The sequence below is a fragment of the Macaca nemestrina genome, chromosome 5, assembly GCF_043159975.1.
Source record: "Macaca nemestrina isolate mMacNem1 chromosome 5, mMacNem.hap1, whole genome shotgun sequence".
Classification (NCBI taxonomy): Eukaryota; Metazoa; Chordata; class Mammalia; order Primates; family Cercopithecidae; genus Macaca; species Macaca nemestrina.
In genome coordinates this window covers 33,754,309-33,780,765 of record NC_092129.1, presented here as the reverse complement: position 1 = coordinate 33,780,765, position 26,457 = coordinate 33,754,309, and the positions used below count along the sequence as shown (strand labels likewise).

The window sequence follows — 26,457 nt, the reverse complement described above, 5'->3', positions numbered from 1 at the left end:
TTGATACAATGAACATCTACACATGTGATTATATAATACATATAAGGGTAACAGAGTGTGTCTATGTGAAGATACAGGTATATACATACATGTTTTATATTCTGAGCCAAAACAACACAGTTCTCAAACTTACTACTGGTAACCTGTATACCACCAACTTTCATGGAGTTGCTTATAACAACTGATAAAATGCCTGATTATTAGTACAAAAATATTACTTGCTATTCCCCCCTTACCTACAAAATTTAAAAACAAATGTAGTATGATTCATGTTTAGTTTAATATTCACCATATTACTAATTTGGTAAAGAAAAGGCCTTCACAAATTAAATTATTATACTTATAAATTGTTTCAGCAAAAGGACTTGTCTGATTTCCCATTGATGCTTTTGCTAAAATGCTGTGTACATCTGAGGTTATACTTAGGACAGTATTTCTGCAAGTATTTCTATTCATGCTTTGGCATATTATTAGTTTAAACCATATGAAACTGCATTTTAATTGACTAAAATAGTCAAATACTGGCAATTTCCCATGGCTCAACATAATAGTAGTAGGCTCGGTTTTAGAAGGCACTTATAATTTGAAAAAGGAAACAAATAATTCTGATTACTGAATGAAGTTAAAGAACAAATTTACACAAAGGAAATATAATTTTCTAACTTATAATCTTACCAGGACTGCCATTTTCCTTTGCAAAATAAGTATCAAAATAAGTATAGGATTTTTGTTATCCATGATTAGAATTTAAATTATATGTCTTATGTACTACCCAAGTAGCAGAATTGAGCAACAGTTTTCATTTACATTTTTCCAATGAAAATATTTGACTGTAGTCAGTCTGCTATGGTGCAAAATAGTACACATCCTCGGGCTAGATTGCTTTGCTGTACATTTTTCTCCAGTTTTCACTTCATAGCAGGGGACCTAGTAAAGCAACTCCTGATATCTTTTTAAGTTTGCCTATAAAGTGTAATCATAACCATTCCACTCCTGGGTTACTTGTCTCAAGGACTTTTGATGATAGCTCTAGTGTTGAAATAGTTTCCCTAAGGATCAGAAGCTCATTTTAATAGCTTCAATATCCTTTGTTGTATTTTCAAGTATACTTTTGCAATAAAGATAATAGTACATTATCTTTCCCGTGTAAGACTGATTAACTGACACACCCTTGGGTTTTCCTCAGTAGAGATGGTGGATGGCATTTAATTATCCACACAGTGTCGTACAAACCCTTGTGACCAATGGTAAATACACATTTAGAAAATGACTGATTGGACCTAAGTGTTCCATTTATGAAGTGGAATGGTTATAAGGTTTGCCATCAGAAGGTCTGAACTGGACCTGGACTAGAGATTAGTGTTGAACATTTACCACAATGTGACCTCAAATCAGTTCCTTCACCTCCATCTGTAAAATGAGAATAATAACAATTTTGGCTTCAAGTATCTCCAAGGCTTTGGTGAGGATCAGATGGAAGAATGCATGGTAGAGTGCCTTGTAACTGACACAGCGCAATAGACAAATTATTATTGCCAATATTATTGATAATACAAACAACATTTAATCCACTAATCCTCTTCCTTTTGCTTGGGAGTCATATTTTAACTGAAAGGCTTAAACTCTACTTACGTAACGTTAAATAAAACTGATACTAACCAGCAAATCTAGCATGATCTGCCATTCCATCAGGGAATGTTTACTTGGGATTTTAGGCCTGATTACAGATGTCATAATATGAGTTTTGGCAACCTGAAGGGCTTCTTATAATATCAAGTTCATTTAATAGTCCTTTTCTTTCTTTATGTAGAGAATAAATATTGTTTCTGCTTCACAGTTCAGTAATCTCAATACACTTCAGAATTGGGACTTGAATTATTGACAACAGTTTATAATTTTCAGTTCAGAAAACATTTTCTATAATAAATTGCAATGAATATAAGTAGAACTTTTTTTTTTTGCAATAAGGTGCTAGCATATTTAAACGCTTGTGTGCCTATCTGTACAATACTAACAATGGCCAAGAGTAGATTCTATGAAACCACACTGTCTTTCACACAAGAAGTAACAGGTCTATACAATGAAATCTGAAGTTTATTTGGATCAAAACTGAGAAGCTTTGAAGAAAAGTCTGGAAGATTAGCGGTTTAATAAATTGAATGGGATAGAGGGCTGGTCTTTTCTGACAATGGAATAGATTATGTCAATTCAATTTAGATGGAATTTTACCTGAGTAGTCAATTAATAACAAAAATAACAGAAAGAATTAGCTTGAGTCAAATAAAAGAAAAACATAATTTTTAAAGTTTTGTTTAACCAAAAGTGTATTTACTTGTTGGTTTACTTAATATTTTATTAAATTTTACTCTAAGATGGAGAATTACTATATCTCTGTCAAAGTAATATTGATATAATTACCTACAATTTGGAGAAATATATCTCTTTTAAGTCATTTAAAACCCTAGTTTCTACAGTCTCACTTACATGCACAAAATGGTTAACTATGTTCCAAAAATATAATTTTACTGGTTTTAGCAGCCAATTTTAAAGACTTCATAAACTGATTTATGTATTAAGGCATTTCAGAATTTTATTTAAAAATGTAGTGACATTATTATAATGGGTCTCAACTATGTCTAACACAGCAGTTTGTTCTATCTTATAGAAATGGACAAGAAAAAGATTCTTAGAGGGCTTCCTTGTGGAGCATTAAAGTCGTGGTCAAAAACTGAAACATGTGTACAATGCTTGGGAAGTTCTGCAGTACTTTGACCACAAAACATGGGTTCTGTTGCCCACTTATAAAAGTAATGCATTGACTAATATCTCCCTATTTCCCCCAGCCTCCGCCCCCAACATAGAATCAACAGATTCTGTTTAAAATGTTCCTGATGAGAAATCTTGTCCTACCCATTTTATCACCAGCCTATTTAATATGGTGTGACCCCTGGAATGCCCACACACTAGCAGACTCCATAACCATGCCTGGAAAGAAGTTAAACTCAATAGCTCATTCTACAGGTGTACTGGAAGGAAGTTAAATTCAAATAGTAATGCTATAGTGGATGCAAATTAATATTTAAAGACATTTTCTAAAACCCTTTTTATATAGCTTCTGTTGGATCTCCTGTAATGTGATTCTTATTAGAACCAAATCAGATATACGTTTTGAGGATTCTTCTGTGAGTAAACCCATATCACCTTCCTTATATGTTTATAGTATTTGTTCAACCATTAGTCAATTATTTCATATAGTAAAATTTTAGAGGAATAACATGTTTTAGGAACATGGATAGCAAAAAACAAAACAAAAACCTTAAAACTGCTTTAACAATTATGCATGTAAGTTACTATTATTGTCTTGGGAAGAACTGTTAGTCAGTGGATCTTCTGTATTGCTATAGCTTTTGGGATTTAGTATTGAAGGGAAAATGTAAGTTCCCTTAAAAAGGAAGGTCTTTTAAGAACAGCTGAAAGGGAGGCTACAGATGGGTTGAATGGGTGGGGTGTGGGGGTTGGGATAAAGGAATACAAGCCATCTGTAAATGTGGGTTACTTTCACTGAGGTTTTTATGGTCATATTTCCTATTGCCACGTAGAAGCAATGAATAAAGACACTAAAACACTAGACAAACAAGATTATATTTAGGTATCAAAAGTGCAAAATAGGCTAAGAGTAAAATGATCAAAAGTTATGCAAAAAGTCACTTTAAAAATTATTAAAGAAAAAAATCTGACAAGTATGTAACACAATTGAAATACATGAAATTCCAGAAACAAAATTTTAAAAATATTTTAAAAACAACACAAAAGAAATATAAATATACATCATTTCCCAGAATAAAGCTTGAAGCAGAAAAAACTGATAAATATAAATACACCAAGAAAAAATTATTAAAATCAGCAATCCAAAATTATTAAAAAGATCAAAAAATAAGCAAGATAAAGAGGTTAAGAAATCAATTAAAGTGAAGGTAAAAAAAAAACCCTATTAGATATAAAAATGAAGTAATTCATCAAAGCTAAAAGGTAAAGAATTTTTTAAATCTAAAACATGAAAACACTGAAACCCCAAAATAAAAAATAAGCAGCAGCTCAAACTCAGACCTGTGCAATCTCACATAGAGTTTCAGCACAACCTGCTAAGAGAGGGGACTTCTGAGCCTATAGTGTTGAGCAGATTTTCCAGGAAACCCCAGACACAGAAGGAAACTTTTAGCCTTGTACCTTTCTGGTGCTCTGAGAATATACTGAATTCAAATCACAACTCCAAAAATTTCTAACTAAGGAACCCTGGGAAAGTTATTTGACCTCTCTGTACTACCTGTGTCTCAGCTGTAAAATGGGACAAGTATTAGTATATATGAATTTATACATGGAAAATTCTGAGATTAACACCCTCCATAAAATAAATGTGCAACAAATACTAGCCATCATTTGTTATTGTTATTATTATTGTTGTTGTTTTTATTGTTATTTTTGTCTACTTAGTCCTGGACTAACCCTACATTAGCACTGAGACCCTCACCTATTCCTTCTGGTCCTCCAACTTCAGTAAGCTTGTGGTGTTTTGCTTCACTTATTCCTTCGGTCTTGTAGAGTAGCCTCTGCCCTCCCTAGCCATGGCCCCATGTGGTATGGCTGGGTCCCTCTCATGTTCCCCCATCGCATTCCAGGCTGAGCCAGCTCAGTCATTTCACAGTTAGGAGTGGGCTTAAGCCAATGTTAGCTACTGAACCTTGAGAATAAAAAGGCTGGAAATGCTATTATATTGTAGAGGTTAAAGAGAGGGTTGCCATAAAAATCTAATTTGAGCGTTTTCATAACCATGTAAACTGGCTGGGGCACATATTAGGTAGTTTACTCTTCTTTCTGAACCCTATTGTTAATCCTTGCAGAGCTACCTGAAAACCAAATCCAGGTAATTCCCCAAAAGTCAGTGTGCAGTGTCTTTGTACCTTCTTCCACAGCCCTGGGCTTCTTTACCCAGCTTAACAGAAGCTTACCCTTCTATTCCATTTCAGTGGCTCCTGTTCCACAACACTGAGAAAACCAGGTCTCTTAAATATTGGTGTTTTCTCCTCAGGATTCCATTCTCATTCAGTTTCTCTGGCTATCTTTGTTTTTCAACAATACTGCATTAACTTTACAAGGATTTGTGGATGCTTTCTGGGCATTTTATATATATATATATATAGGAGGAGTAAGGGAGTCTATTAACCGATCAACAGAGAAAAAGGAGGAATATAATCCTCTTAATTTTATCTTTATTTTATTACAAAGATGTGTTTTTAAAATATAACAACATATTACCTTAAATAAATTATGTATTTTATGTGTGTGTCATTCCAAAATATTTCAGCTGCTCTGTGTCTTCCAACCAGAGTTGAAACATTTCATTTTTTAGAGGACTCCATATAAACCTCATTGTAAGGAGGTATTTTAACATTGTTGCTCCAGGTACTGACTTGCCCCACATTGGTCTAAAAAGAATTATTTTTAGAGAAAGGAAGCCTGAAACCCCAATTAATTATTTACCTAAATTTCTATTCAAAACCAACACAAATTAGTGATACTCCACTGTTTCTCCCTAAAGGAACAATTGCAAGGGTAACTGAGAAAGGCTAGGTCTTCATTTCCATTCCCTCATTTCCATACAAACTCACATGTGAAATCATGTTATAACCTTAACAATGTTATATCAAAGGAGAATTTCTGAAACATTTTTTAATACAGTCTTGGGTTTGTGTCTTCCTTCTCCTGTATTTGCAATTCTAAGGATCACCATAATGTCAGATGATGAAAAGAGGAAGAAAAATATTCTGTCTGTATATATAAAATTCTGTCACATAGGAAATCAAAATAATATCAAAGCTCTACATACAGTTTACAAAAAAAAAAGTGTCTTCAAGATTTAATGATGGTTTCTCCCGGGATTTTTATATAAGCCTGCCATGTTTCAAAGCAGAATCAAAGTGAATCTAAGTTCCATTGAGCTGCAGTCCAGGAGAGTGAGAAGGTGGTGGTAAGCAGGAAAAAAAAATCGTATGTAAATAACTTAAAGTTCTCTGTATGAGGAAATGGAAGCAAAATCACTATGGCAACCATGAATATTTAGGTAGCAGCCTAGTGACAATCCAAATAAATTAAAAGCAATAATCTGAGTCATAGAAAAGGAAAAGTCTCATACAACAGAAAAATATTATAATTTTAATTCTAGGATCTCTAAAGCAGTGCCATCTAGACAGTTCGTCCTCCTCAACATTATTACTGTGATTCTTCTCTCAGCTACCCCTTCGACCATCAATAACCTAAGTTTAGTTAGAAGTTTATTTGCTCAACTCAAACCTGCGAAGAGATTCAGTCCACTAAAACCTATCACATTTCTTGACAGAAAAGGTTAGTCTCTTTCTTCAGTTGGAAGTAGCTGGAATGATCACTATTCTTTCCCTAAATAACTGGTGCCTTTTTCTCCTACAGGGTTTAAAAGGCTGAAGCCCTGAGCTTCTAACAAATCTAATGAATTAAAAGTTCTGGTTTCAGGAGTAGCTATTTTTCAAATGCTTCTAGGTGATTTTCAAGTAAAGCCAAATTATCGGGGTGCTTCCAAGTGGCAGTTCTTGTTAGCAGTTCTCAATAGCATCTGGGCTACTGCTTTCGGCAGAGGCAGCACTTGGGCTGTGATAGTAGCTCTTGATGGCTTGGTTCCCTGCGGCACTGCTGGACATGCATGTTATGTAGCTGTTCCCACAAGAACTCTACCCTATGGTTGACCTCAAAGTAATGGAGGCTCCTGTGGTCTGTTGCTTCATACCCTGCAACTCCTCTTAGGGAGCTCAGTATCATTTGCTCAAAGCAGGACAAAGTAGGGTCCCTGCTGAGCCTTCTCTTGGCATTGATGATAGAAAATTGCTCTTCTAAAATAAAACTCTTTTAAGGCTTTTGCTCAAAGCCTCCTTCTATTTGCAGCCTGGATAGCGACACACCCGGTCATATTATTGTCCCACCTATGTCCTCCATTATCCCTCCTTTGCCAGGCCTTGAGACTTGATACCTTATGATTATCTCGTAGCTCAGAATGAGCTTCTCTTCTCCCTTTGGGTGCAGGCCTAGGATGCTAAGCTTCAGGGTTAAGCTCTTTCTTGGTAGTAGTTGAACCTAGTTATCTAGGGGACTGGCAAATCCACATGATTAACATTTGTGGATCTCTTGAAATCAATGTGGGGTGGAGGGCAGAGAAGGGGCCAAACTAAACCATGAAGGGAAACAGGTGGGAGTAGCAGGAGTAACAAAGCCAAATAAAACATCAGAGATGATGCAATTAAGATTAAAGAGGCCATAAGGAAAGGCTAGACCTCTCCAGTGATGATATGGACATAGGGCAGTATTGAAGTTTGGATACAGAGGCTGAAATTGAGAGTTTGAATATCCTTTAATAGATCGATGAGAAATTTACCTAAGGTATCTTTCAGCTCTAATGTTCTAAAGATTTTGGCACATGTCTCAAAAATTCTCTAGACAAGTGGCAATGTAATAAACCTTAGACTCAGTAGATTTGGCGTTAGTCACAAGAAGACTATTTCCTATTAATGTTCTAAGCCTAAAACATGAACATTGTTGTCTAACTAGTGTGTAACAATTCAGACATGTTTATTTCATAATGCCTTGTTACATGGATGGGCCTTAGCTCATGCCTGTAATCTCAGAAGACTGTAACTTTAGAAAGCTAAGGTGGAAGGATCACTTGAGGCCAGGAGTTTGAGAACAGCCTGGGCAACATAGCAAGACCCTGTCTCTACAAAAACATTTTAAAAATTAGCTGGAAGTTGATTTTTTAGGTAGGAAGATTTCTTGAGACTAGGAATTTGAGGCTGCAGTGAGCTATGATCACGCCACTGGACTCTAGCCTGAGCAACACAATGAGAACCTGTTTTTAAAGAAGAAAGAAAAAAAAGGAAGGAAGGAAGGAAGGAAGGAAGGAAGGAAGGAAGGAAGGAAGGAAGGAAGGAAGGAAGGAAGGAAGGAAGAAAGGAAGGGAGAAGGGAGGGAGGGACTTGTTTTTCTTATTTCTGACATATTTAAGGAATATTTTGATGGTCTGGAAGAAAATGACCGTTCAATGCTTCGTCAAAAATATACATTACAAATCACAGTAAATATTTAGATACTGTTGTCCACATGAAAAATCTGTCTAAAATATATATACCTATTATGTAACCATAAAAATTAAAAATAAAATCATTTTTAAAATCTACCTATTAATAGAAGCATAAGCCCCATAAACCAATAAAAAAGAAACAAAAATATATGCATATATTAATAAACAATGACTGATGCAATGAGAAAACTGTTTCCTCTGTGGTATTGGTTCCCAAAATCCAGAAGCCCAGTTTTACCATGAGAAAACATCAGGCAAACCCAAATTGAATAATAGTCTATGAAATATCTCTAAATATCTCTTAAAATATCTCTTAAAACTGTCACACATCAGTGAATAAATGCCACATAGTACCTGAACTGGAACCCAGAAGAGAAAAAATGAAATTGGTAAAGCGAATGAAACCTGAATAAGGTCTGCGGTTTAGTTAACAACAGTGTATCAATGCTAACTTCTTAGTTTTAACATGTGTATTGTCATTATTTAAGATATTATTCCTAGGGATATCTGGATGAGGGAATGTGAGGATTCTCTGTAATCTTCATATATGTGTGTAAATTTAACATAATTCCAAAATAAAATTCCAAAATAAAAAAAAAATTAAATGCATGTGCAACTTCGCTTCTATTTATGGTAGATTATACAGTAAGAGTCAACACTCTCAATGATAACAACTAGACAAACTGGATAAATATACAAAAATATATGTTTAAAGCCATGTGAGGGCTATCAGGAGAGTGAAGAATAACCTTCTCAACATCAAGGACAAAAGAGATGTCTAGACAGGTGATTGGTATGTTGTGACAGTTTTTGTCCTGGGAGCATTTTCCTGTCCAGAGACATGGCTGAGAGAATGAGCAGCACTTTGACAGCCCTGCTGTATTAGGAGGACAAAAGTTGGATTCCAGGACTGCATGGGTGGGACTTTGGTAATTCCCACGCACGCTGGCTTGGACTCCAAAGACAGGCAGCATGAGCATGAGCATATACTGGAATTAAAGCAGCTGTCATTGGGTTGTAGCACCGCTTTGAATCATCTGAATGTCCCAGAAATTTGAATCCCTAAAATTGAATTAAGTTGATCCAGATTTCCATTGCCTGGCAGTAGCATCAGAAAATCCACACAGGATGAAAACAATATACTAGTTCTCAAATTATTTCTACACGTTCTCTTTCAAATACAACTTCTGTTATACAAAGATAATCAGGCACATAAGAATGTAAGACAGCATAAAAAGAATCAGCAGATGAAACAGAAAATAAAATATATCCAAAAAGGTCATATATTAGAATTATCAGACAAAAACTTTTAAAAATAATTTTTACTTTATGCTCAAGGAGATCAAAAATAGAATATTGAAACTTTTAGAATAAATCATATCATTAAATTAAAATTTTACTATAAATATAAAATTTCAATGTAAAATGAGAAACAATTTCTATTTGAAAATGAACCAGGCCGGGCACGGTGGCTCATGCCTGTAATCCCAGCACTTTGGGAGGCCAAGGCGGGTGGATCGCGGGGTTAAGAGATCAAGACCATCCTGGCCAACATGGTGAAACTCTGTCTCTACTAAAAATACAAAAAACAGCTGGACATCGTGGCGCATGCCTGTAATCCCAGCTACTCAGGAGGCTGAGCAGGAGAATCGCTTGAACTCGGGAGGTGGAGGTTGCAGTGAGCCGAGAATCCACCATCGCACTCCAGCCCGGGTGACAGAGTAAGACTCTGTCTCAAAAAAAATAAGAAACAAAAATGAAAATGAACCAGAGAAATTTAGAAACTGAAAAATACAATATATGATTAAGAATCCTATGAATAACTTTAATAGCAATATTTACATAGCTGAGAAGAGAATTAATGAACTAGAAATAATCCAGAAGAAAATATCTAGAATGAAGCTACAGAAAGACAAAAGGATGAAAACTAAGAAAGAGAGTTTCAGATACATAGTGTATACAGCAAAAAGTTCCAAGTCATTTTTAATTAGAATCATAGAGCAGAGGGAATGGGGAAGAGGGAATATTTAGAGAAGTAATGACTGAACAGTTCTCTGAACTGATGAAAGACATCAGTCTGCAGATATGTAGAAAATAAAAAGGTACAATCTACAGTAGCATTGCCCAACAGAACTTTGTTCAATAATGGGAATGTTCCTTTCTGCCCAATCCAGTGTGATGGCTGCTAGTCCCATGTGGCTATTGAGCACTTGAAATGTGGCTAGTGCAATGGAGAAACTGAATTTTAATTTAATTTGGATTAACTGAAATCTAGATTTGAATTACCACATATGGCTAGAGGCTCTTGTAGTGGGCAGTGAAGATCCGGAGCATCATAGTAAAACTACTGAAGAACAAAGATAAAGAAAACATATTTAAAGAAATCAGAGAAAAGTCACTCCAAAAGATTGTCATTAGATAGCTGCATTCTCTGCATAAGCAATGGAAACCAGAAAACAATAAAATGTTCCAAAACAAAATAACTGCAAACCTAGAATCCTATATCTAATAACAATATCCCTCAACAATGGAGGTGAATTCTGTATGTACCGAGTTTAACACATAGGCATTATTAGAGATGAATTTGCATATTGGCTTTGAGACTTTTGAGATAAGAGTTGTTGCTGTCCTGTATTCTGAGAAGTTATCTTCTCAATGTGCCTCCTTCCACTCAAGCAGGGGGAGGTTTATCGCTCTCTGTACACACTACTGTTGTAGTACTTATACAATCATGTTTTATGTACTGGTTTAAATGTTTGCTTCTCTTATTTGACTGTCACTTCTCTGTAAAGTTTTGAACATAAACGACTAATAATTGTATTCCAGGTGTTAAGGGTTATGTGAAAGTACACAATTTTGAAACTGAAGCTGATGAGTGAGATTTATTCCACAGCTTTGTCTGGATAATGTTAGAGAAAAGCATCCAAAACTTTTAGAAAATCCTCAAATGTTGTATGATAGCCAAAACTATATTATTTTAGAAAATACCATGCTGCCTTAGAACAATTTTGGCATTGAACTAATTCATCTATTAAAGAAATTTAATCCCAGAGAGATTAAATCATTTGACCAAGGTCCCACAAATAACTGGAACCAGTACCAGAATCCAGGTCTTCTAATTCCATGTGTCTTTCTACTTACATTAGATCCAGCAATACTATATTTCCTCTGAACCATTTTTAAGTTTAGCGATTGTCAACTTTAAAAGACAACTTCTAGTCTTTACCAGATTATGGATGAAATATTTACCTGAGAATCAGAGACCTCAATTATTATTTCAGTTCTATTACCATTGAGCTGAGAGTCTTGGAGAATATCACCTGTCTATTCAAAAAAGTAACATATTCCACAAAGTAAGCTATATAAAATGAACAGATAGCCTAGGAGAAGTCTGAATTTAATTCTTATTCTTCAATCCTATCATTCTATTACAGATATTTCGAATTACTTTCTGTTCCTTATTTCATTCACTTCCCTATGAGTGACAAATGAATATAAGGAAACATGTCATAGAGATAGTTCAGTCAGTTGCTCCTAATAGTAACCATCAATAAACAGTTTTTAGTAAGTGTTGTCTAGGAGTGAAAACAATATAGCCAACTAAAGAAACTGAGTAATTAACTAACAAACACATCTTGTTTCATATTGGCAGGCTGACTTGGTTTAAGAAATGGAGAACAATTATTAATGGAGAGAATGGGTAGGGTATATGCTTGTGGCATGCATTTTACATATCTGCCTAAGTGTATTTTGCATTGCTTAATAAATTTCTGAATTGAATCATTTTTAAAGGTATAGAATAGCCTTAAAATATTAGACAATTATTAGTTTTATGTAAACTGAATCTAGGATAAAAATTAATAAAAATTCAACTCAAAATTCTTTCTGCAGTCCCTACCCTCCTATCCTCAGGCCAAATTGGCCAGGAATTGGATGCCTCTAGGCACAAAGCAGGTTGAACAGCTGTTTGACTCACTGCATTTGAGTCCTTGTCATTTGGCAGATTGAGATCTCTGCTGAGAGTACCATTTGGAATGTTTTTCCCCAAAACTGGTATTTTTGACCATGGAATTTGAAATATAGTGAAGCACTGGTATATATTAATACACAAATAGTGCCTAATGAGGGTCTGACAGATTTATGCCAAAAACCTAATTTTCTCTAGAAGTGTTTAGAGATAACCCTAGATCGGCTGGGGTGGGCATGATAGAATGTACGGGTTTTCTGAAAATGTAAATATAAAAGATGATACTAGCTTCAGATGTGTGAGTATCAATGGAGATGTACATAATTAGGTAGGATGAAAGGAGGTGGGTCACATATACTAAAGGGAGACAAGTTAGGGAAATATACTAAAGAGGTATTGGATAATCCAAGAGAGTCAGTAAGTCAAAGTTTGGGTATTTAAGAGAAGACTAAGGATAATAATAAAAATAATAGTAGTAATGGTTTCCTTAATGGCAACAAAACAATAAAAATAGCACTTACAGAGTACTTAGTGTGCATTTCAGCATTGTTCTAATGCTTTAAACATAATAATGCATTTATTCTTTTTGACAGTTATATGAGGTAAGAACTATTATTATTCCTGATTTATGGGCGATGAAACTGAGGTGCAGAGAATTTAAGTAACTGGATCAAGAACACACAACGAAGCCAGAAAACAGAAGAAAAAAACAAAAAAACCACCAACCTCCCCACCTCCACACACAACTAATAAACTAATAATAACTGAAGCCATGTTTAGAATATGTGGCTTAAAATCAATGAATGAATCTCAAATCTTAACCACGGGATGAAAGGCACTGGAGAAGTAGAACATATTTGAACTAAGCATATAACCTAACTTGCACATCACTGAGAACTTAAGACTTCCTGCACATCACTATTCCACAAAGCCTGACCCAGGGAAGAAACCCCACTGTAGCCCTATGGGGTGACAGCAGAAAAACATCAAAAGATTGAAAGAATTACTTTTCATTTGGGTCTTTCATGTGGATTACATTTCTTCACAAATTCATTTCTTTTGTCTCCATCTCAGACCAAAGTACACACAAATGTAAGGCCACCTGTAAGGTCTCCAGTCCTTCTCTAATCATTAGCAATCCTCATTGTTGAGAAAGTCTCTTTATATGTAAAATTAATCATTGACTTTCCAGATTAAACCTATTTCCTCTTCTCTGATCTTTACTGGAGATGGGAGACACATGAAGGTAGTTAAAATTCTAATCACCTCAGGTTTTTCTTTTTTATTTAATAACTCATTTAAATGTACTTTTGCTAAATCCTATTTTAAAATCTCCCTCACATTAATTACTGATATATTCAGGTCTTTCTGACAGGCCTATTTTGCCGTCTTAAATGTGCTTAAATGGTGAGTTTTCTCATCTTACCTCTCCATTTTCTAAGGGGTGTATCTTGGAGTAAAATGAAGTGCAGATGACCTCATCGTCTTTGGCATATGACGGTGGCCCAGTGCGGGGATAAATATTGTAAAGGGTTAGGCACTCCGTGTCTGTCACAGCATGATACTGCCAGGGCTTGTATTCAACATCATCAAGAGAGCGTTCCAAAATCCAGTTTCCAGGCCGGGGGGAGTTAGCTGCCTTCACAATCACATACGCAATCTGGAACACCTAGGGAAGAATAACAACAACAATAACATTGAATTCCCAAATATTGTCATCATTTTATGTCAAATATAAGTCTAAATGCTACAGTAGATTTTATTTCAGATTTTATTCTATAATCTTATAATGTTGTCTGAAATGATTTTACCATTACAGGTTCATATTTAATAACCTTTTTTGCTAAGAAGTGATGTTTTGTTTTGACAACCATGGCTTTAAAAGAAATGGATTAAGATTGGATTTTAGTTTTGTAACAACTCATTGGCAACATTTCACCTGACATTTAAAGTTCCATTATAATTATTACCACCTAAAGCATTTATTAACAGTACATACGAATTTACTCACTTTACTATGTTAAAGACTGTAAAATACAAGCTAGAAATTCCCAGTGTAAATAGTGCTTGATAGTTTAGAAAACATGTTTACTTATATCAGATAATCCTCAAAAAAGTGCCATTTAGAGGGAGTTAGTATGCAGCAAAAACAACATAAACACATTCCTATGTTCAGATTGTGGTTCTAGCATTGTGGCAGTAAACCCTCAATACATGTCCATTCATTTACAGTCCCAAATAGAAAATAATGGATGAGAAATTCCAGTGTTATGAAGACAACTGATTGAACCTGAAACACATTAACTGAAGGGTTTCTGTACCTTCTCCTTACAAAAGGTAAACATGCAAGAAAAGGGGCGAAATAAAGAGGTATTGTTACTGTCGACAGAGTGACAATGGAGAGGAATGTGGCAATGCTCTATTTACAAATTTGTGTAGAATTTCAAGATGTAAAAAAAGAAATATTCTAAATGTTTTGTGGTAGTACATATCTGTGTCTTTACCAATGTAGTCCAAAAAAATAGTGCAGAAACATTATGGAATGACATTTATATACAATGTTCTAGGTAGAAAGACAGATATAAACTAGTTTAAATTACTATTCCACCATCAATGTGTTGTTAATACAGTGTAATAATGAGACAAATGAAAAGTGCTATAATAATAAAACAGTATGATATGTTCTTGACTAGTAAATGCTATGAGGTATGAGAGCTTGGCAGCTCTAAGCTCTAAGTGGATGAGATCACTGGTGGGACACCATTGGGAGGACAGGCTCACTACAATGTGATTAACAGGCCTGCTGAGCTAGAGGGAATCCTGAAAGGGATGCTCTCTGGAAATACATTTTATCTGCTTCATAGTTTTGACATGGTAGCTCATGCATACATGTATAGGATCTATGGTATACCCTAAGGGACTAGATTTAAAAATATAAAAAGTTGGTATGGAATGGGGTAATACAGGTGGCTCTGATGCTAGTCCTTGGAGATCTTTACTTGAATGCAGGCTTGCTTGAGAACCATGGAGGGGAAATTACCCATCGAATGAGTCAAAGTAGGGTTAGTATTAGCCTTTTAGGCACAGCTGTGGAACAACTAGTTGATAAAATACTGATGTGCTTCTGTACTTGTTGACAGATCACTGCTGCCCAACCTCCCAAATGCCTCCTCTCCCCTGAGGCCAGCTGATTGGCCCCAGCATAGGAAGGACAGCCAAGATATTTGTCCTGAGGCGTCTGGGCTTTGAGAATTCTGTTTTATTGAGTATCACTGCAGGTGAGAAATAGTGATGAATTTATATTTACAAAGGCACATAGATAAGTATAAATGCAGATAGACACACATATCTATGTATGTGCCTATAACTGCTTGAATATGCCAAGACATTTGGGGAGAGATAATATGTGAACATATTAAAGCTGTTTCCTTTGGGAGTCAAGGAAAAAGGAGAAGGACTTTTATTTTCCATCCCGTATTCTGCTATATTTTTTGTATGAACATAAATGTTTTACTTTTAAATAAAATTATCTTTAAAATGAAGACAAAGTAAAATAAGTAACAGAGAAAGGGCAAAAGTAGGAACAACATAGAACATGTTACACCAACCATTATAAGAGATATTTGCTACTTATGCATTTTTAGGTATTATTCATAAGGAATTGTTTTTTAGACAGTTCATATTGAACAACTCATCACGTAGAATTTCTTCATATAGAAATTCATCAAGAAACATACCAATTGATTAATCTTATAAAATGCACAGATAGAGTTGTCTCTACTATAAAATATGAAATATCTTGGTCCTAACTACTGGTAATCCCAAAGTATTACTGACAAGGTCTTAAAATGATAAAGAAGACAAGGAAGACGAATAACTAATTGCTGGCTTGTAGAGGCCAGGGCCTCTAGCTTTTATATCTTTCTTTTTTTCCCCAGATTGAGTCTTGCTCTGTTGTCCAGGCTGGAGTACAATGGCACAACCTTGGCTCACTGCAACCTCTGCCTCCCAAGTTCAAGCAATTCTCCTGCCTCAGCCTCCCTAGTAGCTGGGATTACAGGCAGGTGCCACTGCACCAGGCTAATTTTTATTTTGTTCTTTTTTTTTTTTTTTTTTTTTTGTATTTAGTAGAGATGGAGTTTCACCATATTGGTAAGGCTGGTCTCGAACTCCTAACCTCAGGTGATCCACCTGCCTCAGCCTCCCAAAGTGTTGAGATTACAGGCATGAGCCACCGTGCCCAGCCAGCTGGTACATCTTTAACCCATAACCCATTTCCCATTAGGAAAAAAAATGTACAGCTCACTGCCAGCTCTCATTTAATTTTACATAAACATGTTCGCTGAGGCTGAAGCAAATTTGACTTATTTTCAAAGTGAAAATAAAATATGAAAACTGTTCTTAGAGTTATTTCTAAATAAAACTTATCTCTAATCCTAATGTAACAGAAATGTATATGATGATCAGAATTTAATGATTTTTTATGTAGGAATGCTGTATTTTCCAGGATTTGACATTTCTGCAATCAATAATTACTATATTTTGTATATGGAAATACTACTATCAAACCCAGAATGCTATAAATAGAATGATGTCTTTTGTTTCCAAAGTCAATATGCGAGAGCATTGCAAAAATATTAATAAAGGCGAAATATTGCGTGGCAAACTTTGGGGATAATTTGAGGACGGTAATCCACAAGTTATCTCGGGGTAAACACTGCAGCCACAAGTGCTGCTGGCGAGTATTCTTCGGGCAAATGAGAAATGGGTTACAGATGCTATATTTCTTACTGTAATTCTTCTGAAACAGTGGACATTTGATATTGATTACGTTTAATTGGATAGCCAAAATCATGTAATGTGCTTCTATGTTATGGTTATTAGTTTTACGCTGGTCTTTTCTGTTTGTTAAAGCTTGAATCCCAGTTAATATATATTGTCACCGGCAGGAACTAAGGCGTACATTCCTGGAGTGTTTGTCCTATTAGGTATCTGTGAGTTGAGACAATTACTTAAACTCTTTTACCCTCTGTTGTCCATTGTTACTTTTCTAAAGACACAAGGAGGGAAGAGATAATGAGATAATGAATACGAAATACTGCATGTTCTTGTGAAAGAGAGAACTTATGTAAACATTTCAAGTGAGCCCGTTTCCTTCCAGAAAAAATAAAAACATAGAGATATTTTTTAAAGATATAAAACAAAAAGAGAGATAACAAAGCATATTAGAGATCACAGGTACTCACTAAGAAAAATAAGACTCCACTAAGGTTATGGATAAAGAACTTTGCTTAGAAAACACTCAGCATGCAAATATGGGACAGGGCCAAGTTCTCATGCAGCTACAATGTGGATTTATGACTTCATAGCTCCTGTGTTGGCTCTGGAATAACAGATAAAAATAATCCACGAAGAGAAGTTCTACTAGAGACCCCACAGACTCTTTCTATAATTCAACATAATTGCCAGCAGTAAGTGACATGGAAAAGCAGTCACCGCCTTAGAGAACACTGAATGAGTCCCATTTCAAAACAATATCCCTCTTTCATTTATTTTCTACGGGTTCTTTCACATTCCATGCAAAATTAATTAAATTTGTTGGCATGGAGTTTCTTTTGGACTTCTTAAATGACTTGAAAGTCATGTAGTTTTTGAGTAAACTTTTAAAATGTAGTAAATAGCATTATTAAAAATGTAATAAATAGCAGTATTCTTAGCAGGCTTCAGAGTAACTGTAAAAATTTTAACAGTGATTTTCTAAGTACTGTACTCCAAATATTTAATGGCCCTAAAAAAATAACTCTCTAATGTTATCTATGCTACTTTTATTAACTGTGTCTTGTTTTCATTATAAAGACTCTTCAAAATCAGTAGTTACAATACCGCATTTCCAGATGATTAACCCCCACCCCAATCTGTTCTCATGTGCAGCAAGGAAGGCAAACACTCCATTAATAAGTATTAAAATGCTATGACTGCTAGGCTTTGAGGAACCTAAGATAACATCGCATGATACCCAAGTGTCTTTTCTGTTGAAGGGCACTTGTTACAAACTTGGTGTCTTAAAAAAAAATCTCAAATAACTTTAAAAACAATACCAAGTGTTTGACAATTTACGTAACAAAGGAAGCTTTCTATTTCATATTCAATTTGTTACTCATTTGCATGTCATCTAACAACATATCATTTAATTACTGATGCAGCATTGAATTAGGTGTTCCTCCTACAATAAGAAGAGTATTAAGAACTTGATCTCATTTAGTGTGGAAATAGAGAATAGGGTCTTTCTAAAGCATCCTTTAGTCTCAAAATAATAAGCAACGGACAATGATCATCACATAGAGTTATGTTTTCCAATCTTTTGAACATCATGGCTAAGATAAAATGATATTTGTACAGTACTGGGGTTTTTACCAGTGTTCAACAGCCCTCATAGCCTGAAGTGAGCAGCCCAGGAACTCTGGCTACTCTAGACCCTGCCCTGGAGTTGAATATCTTAGCTCACCTATACCCATGTCAGTAAGTCTGAAAACCAGAACCAGTTTCTAGCACATGCACTGCTAAGTCTTGATTTAAAAAAAAAAAACCTCAGCCGGGCACAGTGGCTCACGCCTGTAATCCCAGCACTTTGCGAGGCTGAGGCGGGTGGATCATGAGGTCAGGAGTTCAAGACCAGCCTGGCCAACATGGTGAAACTCTGTCTCTACTAAAAAGTACAAAAAAAAAAAATTAGCCGGGGGTGGTGGTGGGCTACTCCGGAGGCTGAGGCAGGAGAATTGCTTGAAAACTGGAAGGCGGAGGTTGCAGTGAGCTGAGATCACACCACTGCACTCCAGCCTGGGTAACAAGAACAAAACTGTCAAAAAAAAAAAAAAAAGAAAAAAGAAAAAAATCTTCTACTATGATTCTCAGGAACCCATTGTATTCCAGATCCTTTGTCCCCAGAAGAATCACAAATCTAAGAAATGCTACTAAAGAATATTGTGTTTTGGAGATTTACAGAGACTTTTGAGCATCACTGTCACACATGTTAAGAGACACAGCCAAAGTGTGATTCTGTAATGATGTAATAAGGCCAAAGGACTTCTGTTTCCTTAGGATGATCTCCATGAAAGCCATAAAAATATTAATGAAGGTCATTCTCTATGGAAGACAATGCTTTATCCTTTTCATAGGACCTGAATTACTCTCTTCTATTTATTCTTTCTTAATCTCTCAAGAGAAGAGTGTGTGTCTAATTTCTGCCCAATGTTGAGCTCTGCCTCCTACTCACATTGCTGTCTGTCCCTGAACTCCTATAGCAAATGGATGTACATGGAACAAAAATGTTTCACTTCTAAGGAGTCTCTGCACTTTTCTAGTATGTGCTCTTGCCCATGTTATGGATTTTAACATTTCCATGTACTGTGATGCCATCTCTAATATATTTGGAAAGCTCGTTTGTATTCTTAGTTCTAACAGTGTGTTTTTCAGTTCTCTTATTTATCCAAATAGGAACGGTGGCTTTCATTAAGTTATGAGAGTTATACAATATCAGAACCAGAAAGAATCATAGACATCATGTTTTCAAGCTTGGTACCCATTGGAATAATCTGGGAATGTTCACAGAACTGCAGGTAATGTCTCTCTGTTTGAGTTGATACCTATAGCCAAAGCGATTATCAGCTCTTCCCCTGTGACTCTAAAGAAAAAAGAAAGAAAGAAAATAGAAACCAATAACAAGAAAAGGATGAGAAGGGTTTAGCATTTTTCCGGAAGGTCTACGGTGAGCTGCCGAGGAAGGAGAGCGGAGGTTATGGCCTAAAGTACTGAGTGACTGCAGCAGAGCAGAAGTCTAGAACCTCACCGAGGTAGGTCTGATGAAAGCAGAGGTGAAAAGTGGGCTGAAATGGTGAATGTATTAAGTCTGTGTACAACAGAGCATTCACTCAAAGCCCCATCCCCACCTAAGCCACACAGAACATGGCTCCTACCCCGTTACAAAAATGTCTAGGCAATCTCAGAAAATTAGTTGTTCACTCTCATCTTAAAAATTGCCTGAAGAGATCCTTATACAGATTCTGACAATGTTACAACTGAACTTGTTTAAGTCAAGCTCCGATGATAATAAGTTTTTAAATAATGTTTTAAACTTTAAAAATTAACGTGGAAATACATCTAATTATTATTTTCTGTGTGAGTTTTATGTCCCCTTATAAGTTTACATTTACTTCAATAAATCTAGAATAATGTGGTGGGGAGTTCAGGAGGAGCTTGCCCACCCATATTTTCTATCTTCAGGTAAACTTACTTCAAATACTTTCCCATAGTGAAACGATTTGTAATTGTCACTGAGTTATTAAGTTCAACCCACTTATCCAAACTCCTACCCCTACCCCCGCAAGTGTGTACTGCAATTGCTAAGCATGAAATTCCTGAAGTCGCAGGTACACCAACAGGCCATTTCACCTCAGGGTAACTGGCTCCTGCACTGTAAGAGAAAAAGAAATACTCTGCCCCCAATTAAAACAGACTTTTTATACTCACATTAAACTCATGAGAAGTTAACAAATTGGAAAATGAATTATTCCACCACCCCAGAATTCCTAAGAAATAATAATCTAACTGGATGACTAATGATAATCCTTTGAAGAGAACATTTTCAATTATTTGTTGAAATTGTTTTTCAAAAGGGTTTAAATCAATGCCTAATTCTTCAAGGGACAGTATTTGAAGGACTTCTCTATCTCACTCTGCAAGAAAGCAAATCTTAAAGTCTAGCTCTGAAAAATAGCAAGTTATTTTTAATGTCCCTAAGAGAATAAATAAATGTAATGCAATTTCATTTTTCATGAAAATGTCAGTTTTTTTCCTTAGTGCTGAACAACTTGATTATAAATGTGATTTGGAAGAATTTTAACAAGTAATAATAAGCAAGAAAACCCTGAGGTGGAAGAGCAATGAATGGCGGGATTTAATGCTAAATGAAAAAAGCAACATGGAGTAGATTGCTATAGTACACAAGACGCTACAGTTTACTACAAGGTTCACTGTGTATAGTTTACTATGCAGTTTACTATGAAGGGAGCCCCATAAAATGATGGACCAGTGGCCATTAATGCTGGTCAATGACCACAAACATCCCAAAAGAGAGACGCTCAGATAGTTTATGCAGTATGATGGAAGCAAATCTATAAAGTGGTTGTGCCAGACACAAGAAAAAATGCTCATCATCACTCGCCATCAGAGAAATGCAAATCAAAACCACAATGAGATACCATCTCACACCAGTTAGAATGGCAATCATTAAAAAATCAGGAAACAACAGATGCTAGAGAGGATGTGGAGAAATAGGAACAATTTTACACTGTTGGTGGGACTATAAACTAGTTCAACCATTGTGGAAAACAGTGTGGCGACTCCTCAGGGATCTAGAACTAGACATACCATTTGACCCAGCCATCCTATTACTGAGGATATACCCAAAGGATTATAAGTCATGCTGTTATAAAGACACATGCACACGTATATGTGTTGCAGTACTATTCACAATAGCAAAGACTTGGAATCAACCCAAATGTCCATCAGTGACAGGCTGGATTAAGAAAATGTGGCACATATACACCATGGAATACTATGCAGCCATAAAAAAGGATGAGTTCGTGTCCTTTGTAGGGACATGGATGCAACTGGAAACTATCATTCTCAGCAAACTATCACAAGAACAGAAAACCGAATACTGCATGTTCTCACTCATAGGTGGGAATTGAACAATGAGATCACTTGGACACAGGAAGGGGATCATCACACACTGGGTCCTATTATGGGGAGGTGGGGGGGGGATAGCATTAGGAGATATACCTAATGTAAATCATGAGTTAATGGGTGCAGCACACCAACATGGCACATGTATCCATATGTAACAATCCTGCATGTTGCGCACATGTACCCTAGAACTTAAAGTATAATTTTTAAAAAAAGAAATTATCACACAAAAAAAGTGGTTGTGCCAAAAATGTGAACCCTGAACCAGAGTAACTCTCTAAATTTACCTATCAGTTTTTGGGAAATATAGTATTAGAGAAATATGCAAACAGTACTACAGGAACCCTAAGTAGCAAAATGCAGGATGTAAGAAACACTATTGGACAAACAATATGGTTTCTTCAAAAACATAAGTTGCAAGGAAATAATAATGTTATAGATTGAGAAACCTAGGTATATTGAACAAATGCAGTATGTGACTTCAAGTGAATCCTGATTCAACTGTTTTTAAAAACGTTGGAAGCAGGTGTGATGAATTTGAATACTGAGTAAATATTTGTTAGTATTAAAGAAGCAGCAGTAATAGCATAAATTTTTAGATGTGACAATGGTTTCCTTTATAAAATAGTCTTATCCTTCAGAGATACATAATGAAGTAGTTACGAAGAGAGTAATACATATGGAATTTGCTTCCCAATAATCTGGAGAGGTGAAGTAGGAGGTGGATGAGTTGAAAACTGATACAAGAGGGGTCCTGAGTTAATACTTATGGATGGGTATTGGGTACATTTGAGTCCATTGTATTCTCTATACTTTTGTGTATATGTGAAAATTTTTATAATCAGAATAAAAAAGCTTGCTAATACATCTCATTTTAATAAGCAAACTATTGATTGCCTTTCACATAATAGTATTACTATTACTGGTAATTTAGTGCTTGCTCTTACAGAGCAAACCTTTAATGCATTTTCTTAATTATCTTGATAAATGGTTAACTCTGCCTCTTACTGTGAATACACTGCATTCTTAGCTCAAGAAATATGCTTTAATAATTCTTTCAAATTAATTATCAGCTCTAAAGGGCATTGTTGGCCCATAAGGTCTCACAATTTTAGTCCAGTCTTAAGAAAACGAGTAACACGAGTGAACAGAGTCCAAATTGGAATGAATAAGGTCCTCCCTCAGCTTATTAATGCATTTAGTACTCCATGCTTCATTAAGTTGCTATCATTTTTAACAACGCTGGCTGCAGGGAAAACCCAGGCAAGCATTTTCCTTGTCTTTAGCATTACCCTTGACATCTATTCTCTTCTCCCATATTTCTCTCTCATTTGAAACAATCTATGGTTTCAAAAGATTGACCTGCCTCCTGTGAATAAGTCACTGGCACAGCATGGCTTTCCCACCAGCTACTGGTAAAAGAGCAGGTAGGCTGAGTCCCCCATGGAACATGACAGTCCTTTCAATAAAACCATCACAGAGTACAACAATGGTGTGAATCACAGACAATCAGAAATATAACAGTTTAAACTTGCCTTCTAAAAATTATTCACCCTGGAGAAATACCTGGCATTGCCTTTGGTTTTTGTGCTTGTGTAGTTACCAAGGTAAGAAGAACCTACACGTACTCCAATTTACGACATTACACACATAAATGAATCACTCTAGTTCAAAGCATTTGGGGAATAATAGCAAAGATTTGTAGTGATGGGAAGTGTTAGAAGTATAATGTTAACAGCGTAGAATAACAAATCAAAGACAGTAGAAAGTTTCTGATCTTGGTTCATGAATTCTTTCAACAGATCAGAGTCACTTAACAGTCAATTTTAGCTCTTGCAAATGAAATATCATCATCTATTTTCAACCTTATATATTGCTCCATTTTCTTATCCTTCTTGAGGGACTTTCTTAAGAGTAGCCTGTATCCTCTGCTGTTTATTACTTTACCACTCCTTTTCTATTTAATCCCCTGCAGCCCATGCATGGCCTAATCACCCTATTATAATCACCCTCAGGAGCTATTATAACCTGGTTGCAAAATTCAGTCTTTTTCTCCATCATCATCGTCTTTAAAGTGTCCACAGATCTTGATTATATTGTTTTTCTCATTTCTGAAACTTTCTTTGGAAAAGTAATATCTATTAATAATTTAGAGATTTTCTTTTAATAAAAGGAAACCACATTTTCCTAATACAGCTCCTTGCCTAAAATGGAAGGTAAACAATGGCAGAGGAGAGAATGAAGATAGAAGGAGTGTTCAGAAGACAGCACTGACTGAATTCCTCTCCAACCCCTGCATGTGTGCCCCTGCTGTGGTTCTTATTAATTAGAGCTTTTTAAACAAAGGTGTGTCCCAATGTTCTAGTTCCTAATAATCTTTTCCTTGGGGAAAATAACATTTTATTCAGGACCTACTTTTTGCCAGGCACTTTACCACACAGAAATTTGTTTCTGCTAACAAGAACTCTAAGAGATAGGTAGTAACTGATGAGAAAATGGAAATGAGATAGGCTAGTTATGGTAGAGTGAACAATGGTCCCTCAAAGACATCTATATTTAATTCTTGGAACCTGTGAATATGAACCTTTGTATGGCAAAAGGAACTTTGTAGATATAATTCAGGTAAAGACCTTGAGATGAAAGGATGATCCTGGATGATCCACTGGGCTCAATGTAATCATGAGGGTCCTGAAAAGTATAAGAGGGAGGCAAAAGAAGACGTTTGGGTGGTACAATGGAGGATTCAAACTGTCCCTGGCTTTGAAGATGGAGGAAGGGGTCAGGAGCCAAGGGATGCAGGAAACCTGCAGGAACTGATTCTTCCAGTTTCTATCCTAAATGAATGAATTTTGGAAAATGAATTCTACCTTAGAGCCTCCAGAAAGAAATGCAATATTGCCCACACCTGGACTTTAGCTCAGTGAGACTTGTGTCAGATTACTAAGCTATTAAACTGTGAGATAATAAATTTGTGAGGTTTTAAGCCATTACATTTGTGGTAATCTGTTGTGTTAACAATAGAAAATTGATACACTAGGTAACTTGTGCTACTTCACCTGACTAGTACATTATGGAGCAACTTCATAGATCCAGTTTTGTCTACTTTTGCTTTTTGCATACCTTTCATGCCTATGAGTATTTCAAGTAACTTCTTATACAGATATTTTCTACATCTGAATTTCTAACCTAAGGTTGTTCTCATGTCTCATTTTATATTTTAAATCAACAACTGTACATTTCTTTTTGATAATTCAATTTTGTTTCGTTATGAAGCAAGTTTGCCTTTATTTTACCCCAAAACTGTTGTAAGTTGCTAGCAGTAGATACCATAGAATATAAATGTCTGTTTATGTCTTGTATATAAAAGATGGTCAGTTATTTTTGAAATTCAATTGAATAGATGATGAAAAATGGGATGCCACCTCTCAGATGGTTTGAGGTACCTCTGCACGTACCTAATGGGTGAACATATCTAACCAACACAACATAAATAAATAGAGATGCCGCATCCCTCATTGGTAGATGAGAAATTCTACCAAGATGACAATCTGAAATATTTCTAAATCCCACATTCTTTCTTTAAAACGAAGACTTGCAAAAGAGAGCATCTGCCAACAGTCTGTCAAGCTGGCCTTTAGCCTTCACCCTAAAATTTAAAGTGGTGACCTCAGTTGCCAATGAAGTGTGAAGAGTGTAAATGAAAGGAAAAAATGAGAAGGCTTCAGAGCCTGATGTCATTCTGGATATGATTTAAAAACAAGGATAGGAGATGACACTCATCTATATAGACATTTTCTCAAGATGGAATGCAAAAAAGTTAACAAATATTTCTGAAAAGCTACCATTTTTAAGAGGACATGATAAAATTCTTACAGGAATCACCCAGCAAATTCTTTTCTTTGTATTTTCTCCCAATTTTTCTGAATTTGATACTAACTACATAATAATACAACTTCAGTGACATCAGGTCAGAAATGATTTATGAAGTGCTGAGAGCTGGATTTCTGAAGCTCAGAAGGACCCACGGAACTCACAGTACTTAGAGAACTCCTCCGTCCTTTTCATGCTGCCTTCAGAAAAATATGTTTTGCTGTTAGCAAGTTTGACTGCTCATGGTCCTTCCAAAGTTCCTCATATTGGCCCAATTGGTTGCACCAGAGAAAAAATCATTTGTAAAAAATATGTTACCATTGGAGAAAATCAAGTGTCTAGTTTAATCAAACTAGCACTCATGCTACAGGAGGCAAAAAAGAAAAAGATTTTTAAAAGTGACATGCGAACAGATTTCTAACATTAATATTACAGGTTATGAGTGTCACAAAAAATCATGGTTATAGTTCCCCCCAAAAGGGAGAATAATTCTGGAGACCTTCCGTAATGCCAGGTGTCCTGCTGTGAGCATTCAATCATCCCTTAACATGATTTGTAAAAGCCTTCACTAGAAAAGTCTATAGACATTTTCATTTAAAGTAGGACAAAGTGTCATGAAATTCTGATTCTGAAATCCCTGTCCAATAAAACATTTAATCACAAAATCTAGAAGCAAATCTTAGGAAACAACATATCTTTGGGAAACAGAAGTAGCATT

General features: G+C 35.7%; 1 protein-coding gene across 7 annotated transcripts in view; it reads right to left on the bottom strand.

Moving 5' to 3' along the window:
* LOC105465590 (laminin subunit alpha 2) overlaps nucleotides 1-26,457 on the bottom strand; it is a 628,094-nt gene that overhangs the window by 411,505 nt on the left and 190,132 nt on the right. For all 7 annotated transcript variants that reach the window (XM_071096438.1, XM_071096439.1, XM_071096441.1 and 4 more), the window contains exon 4: nucleotides 13,552-13,794. In XM_071096438.1, the coding sequence (XP_070952539.1) occupies nucleotides 13,552-13,794 (243 nt within the window). The remainder of the gene's footprint in view (nucleotides 1-13,551; nucleotides 13,795-26,457) is intronic.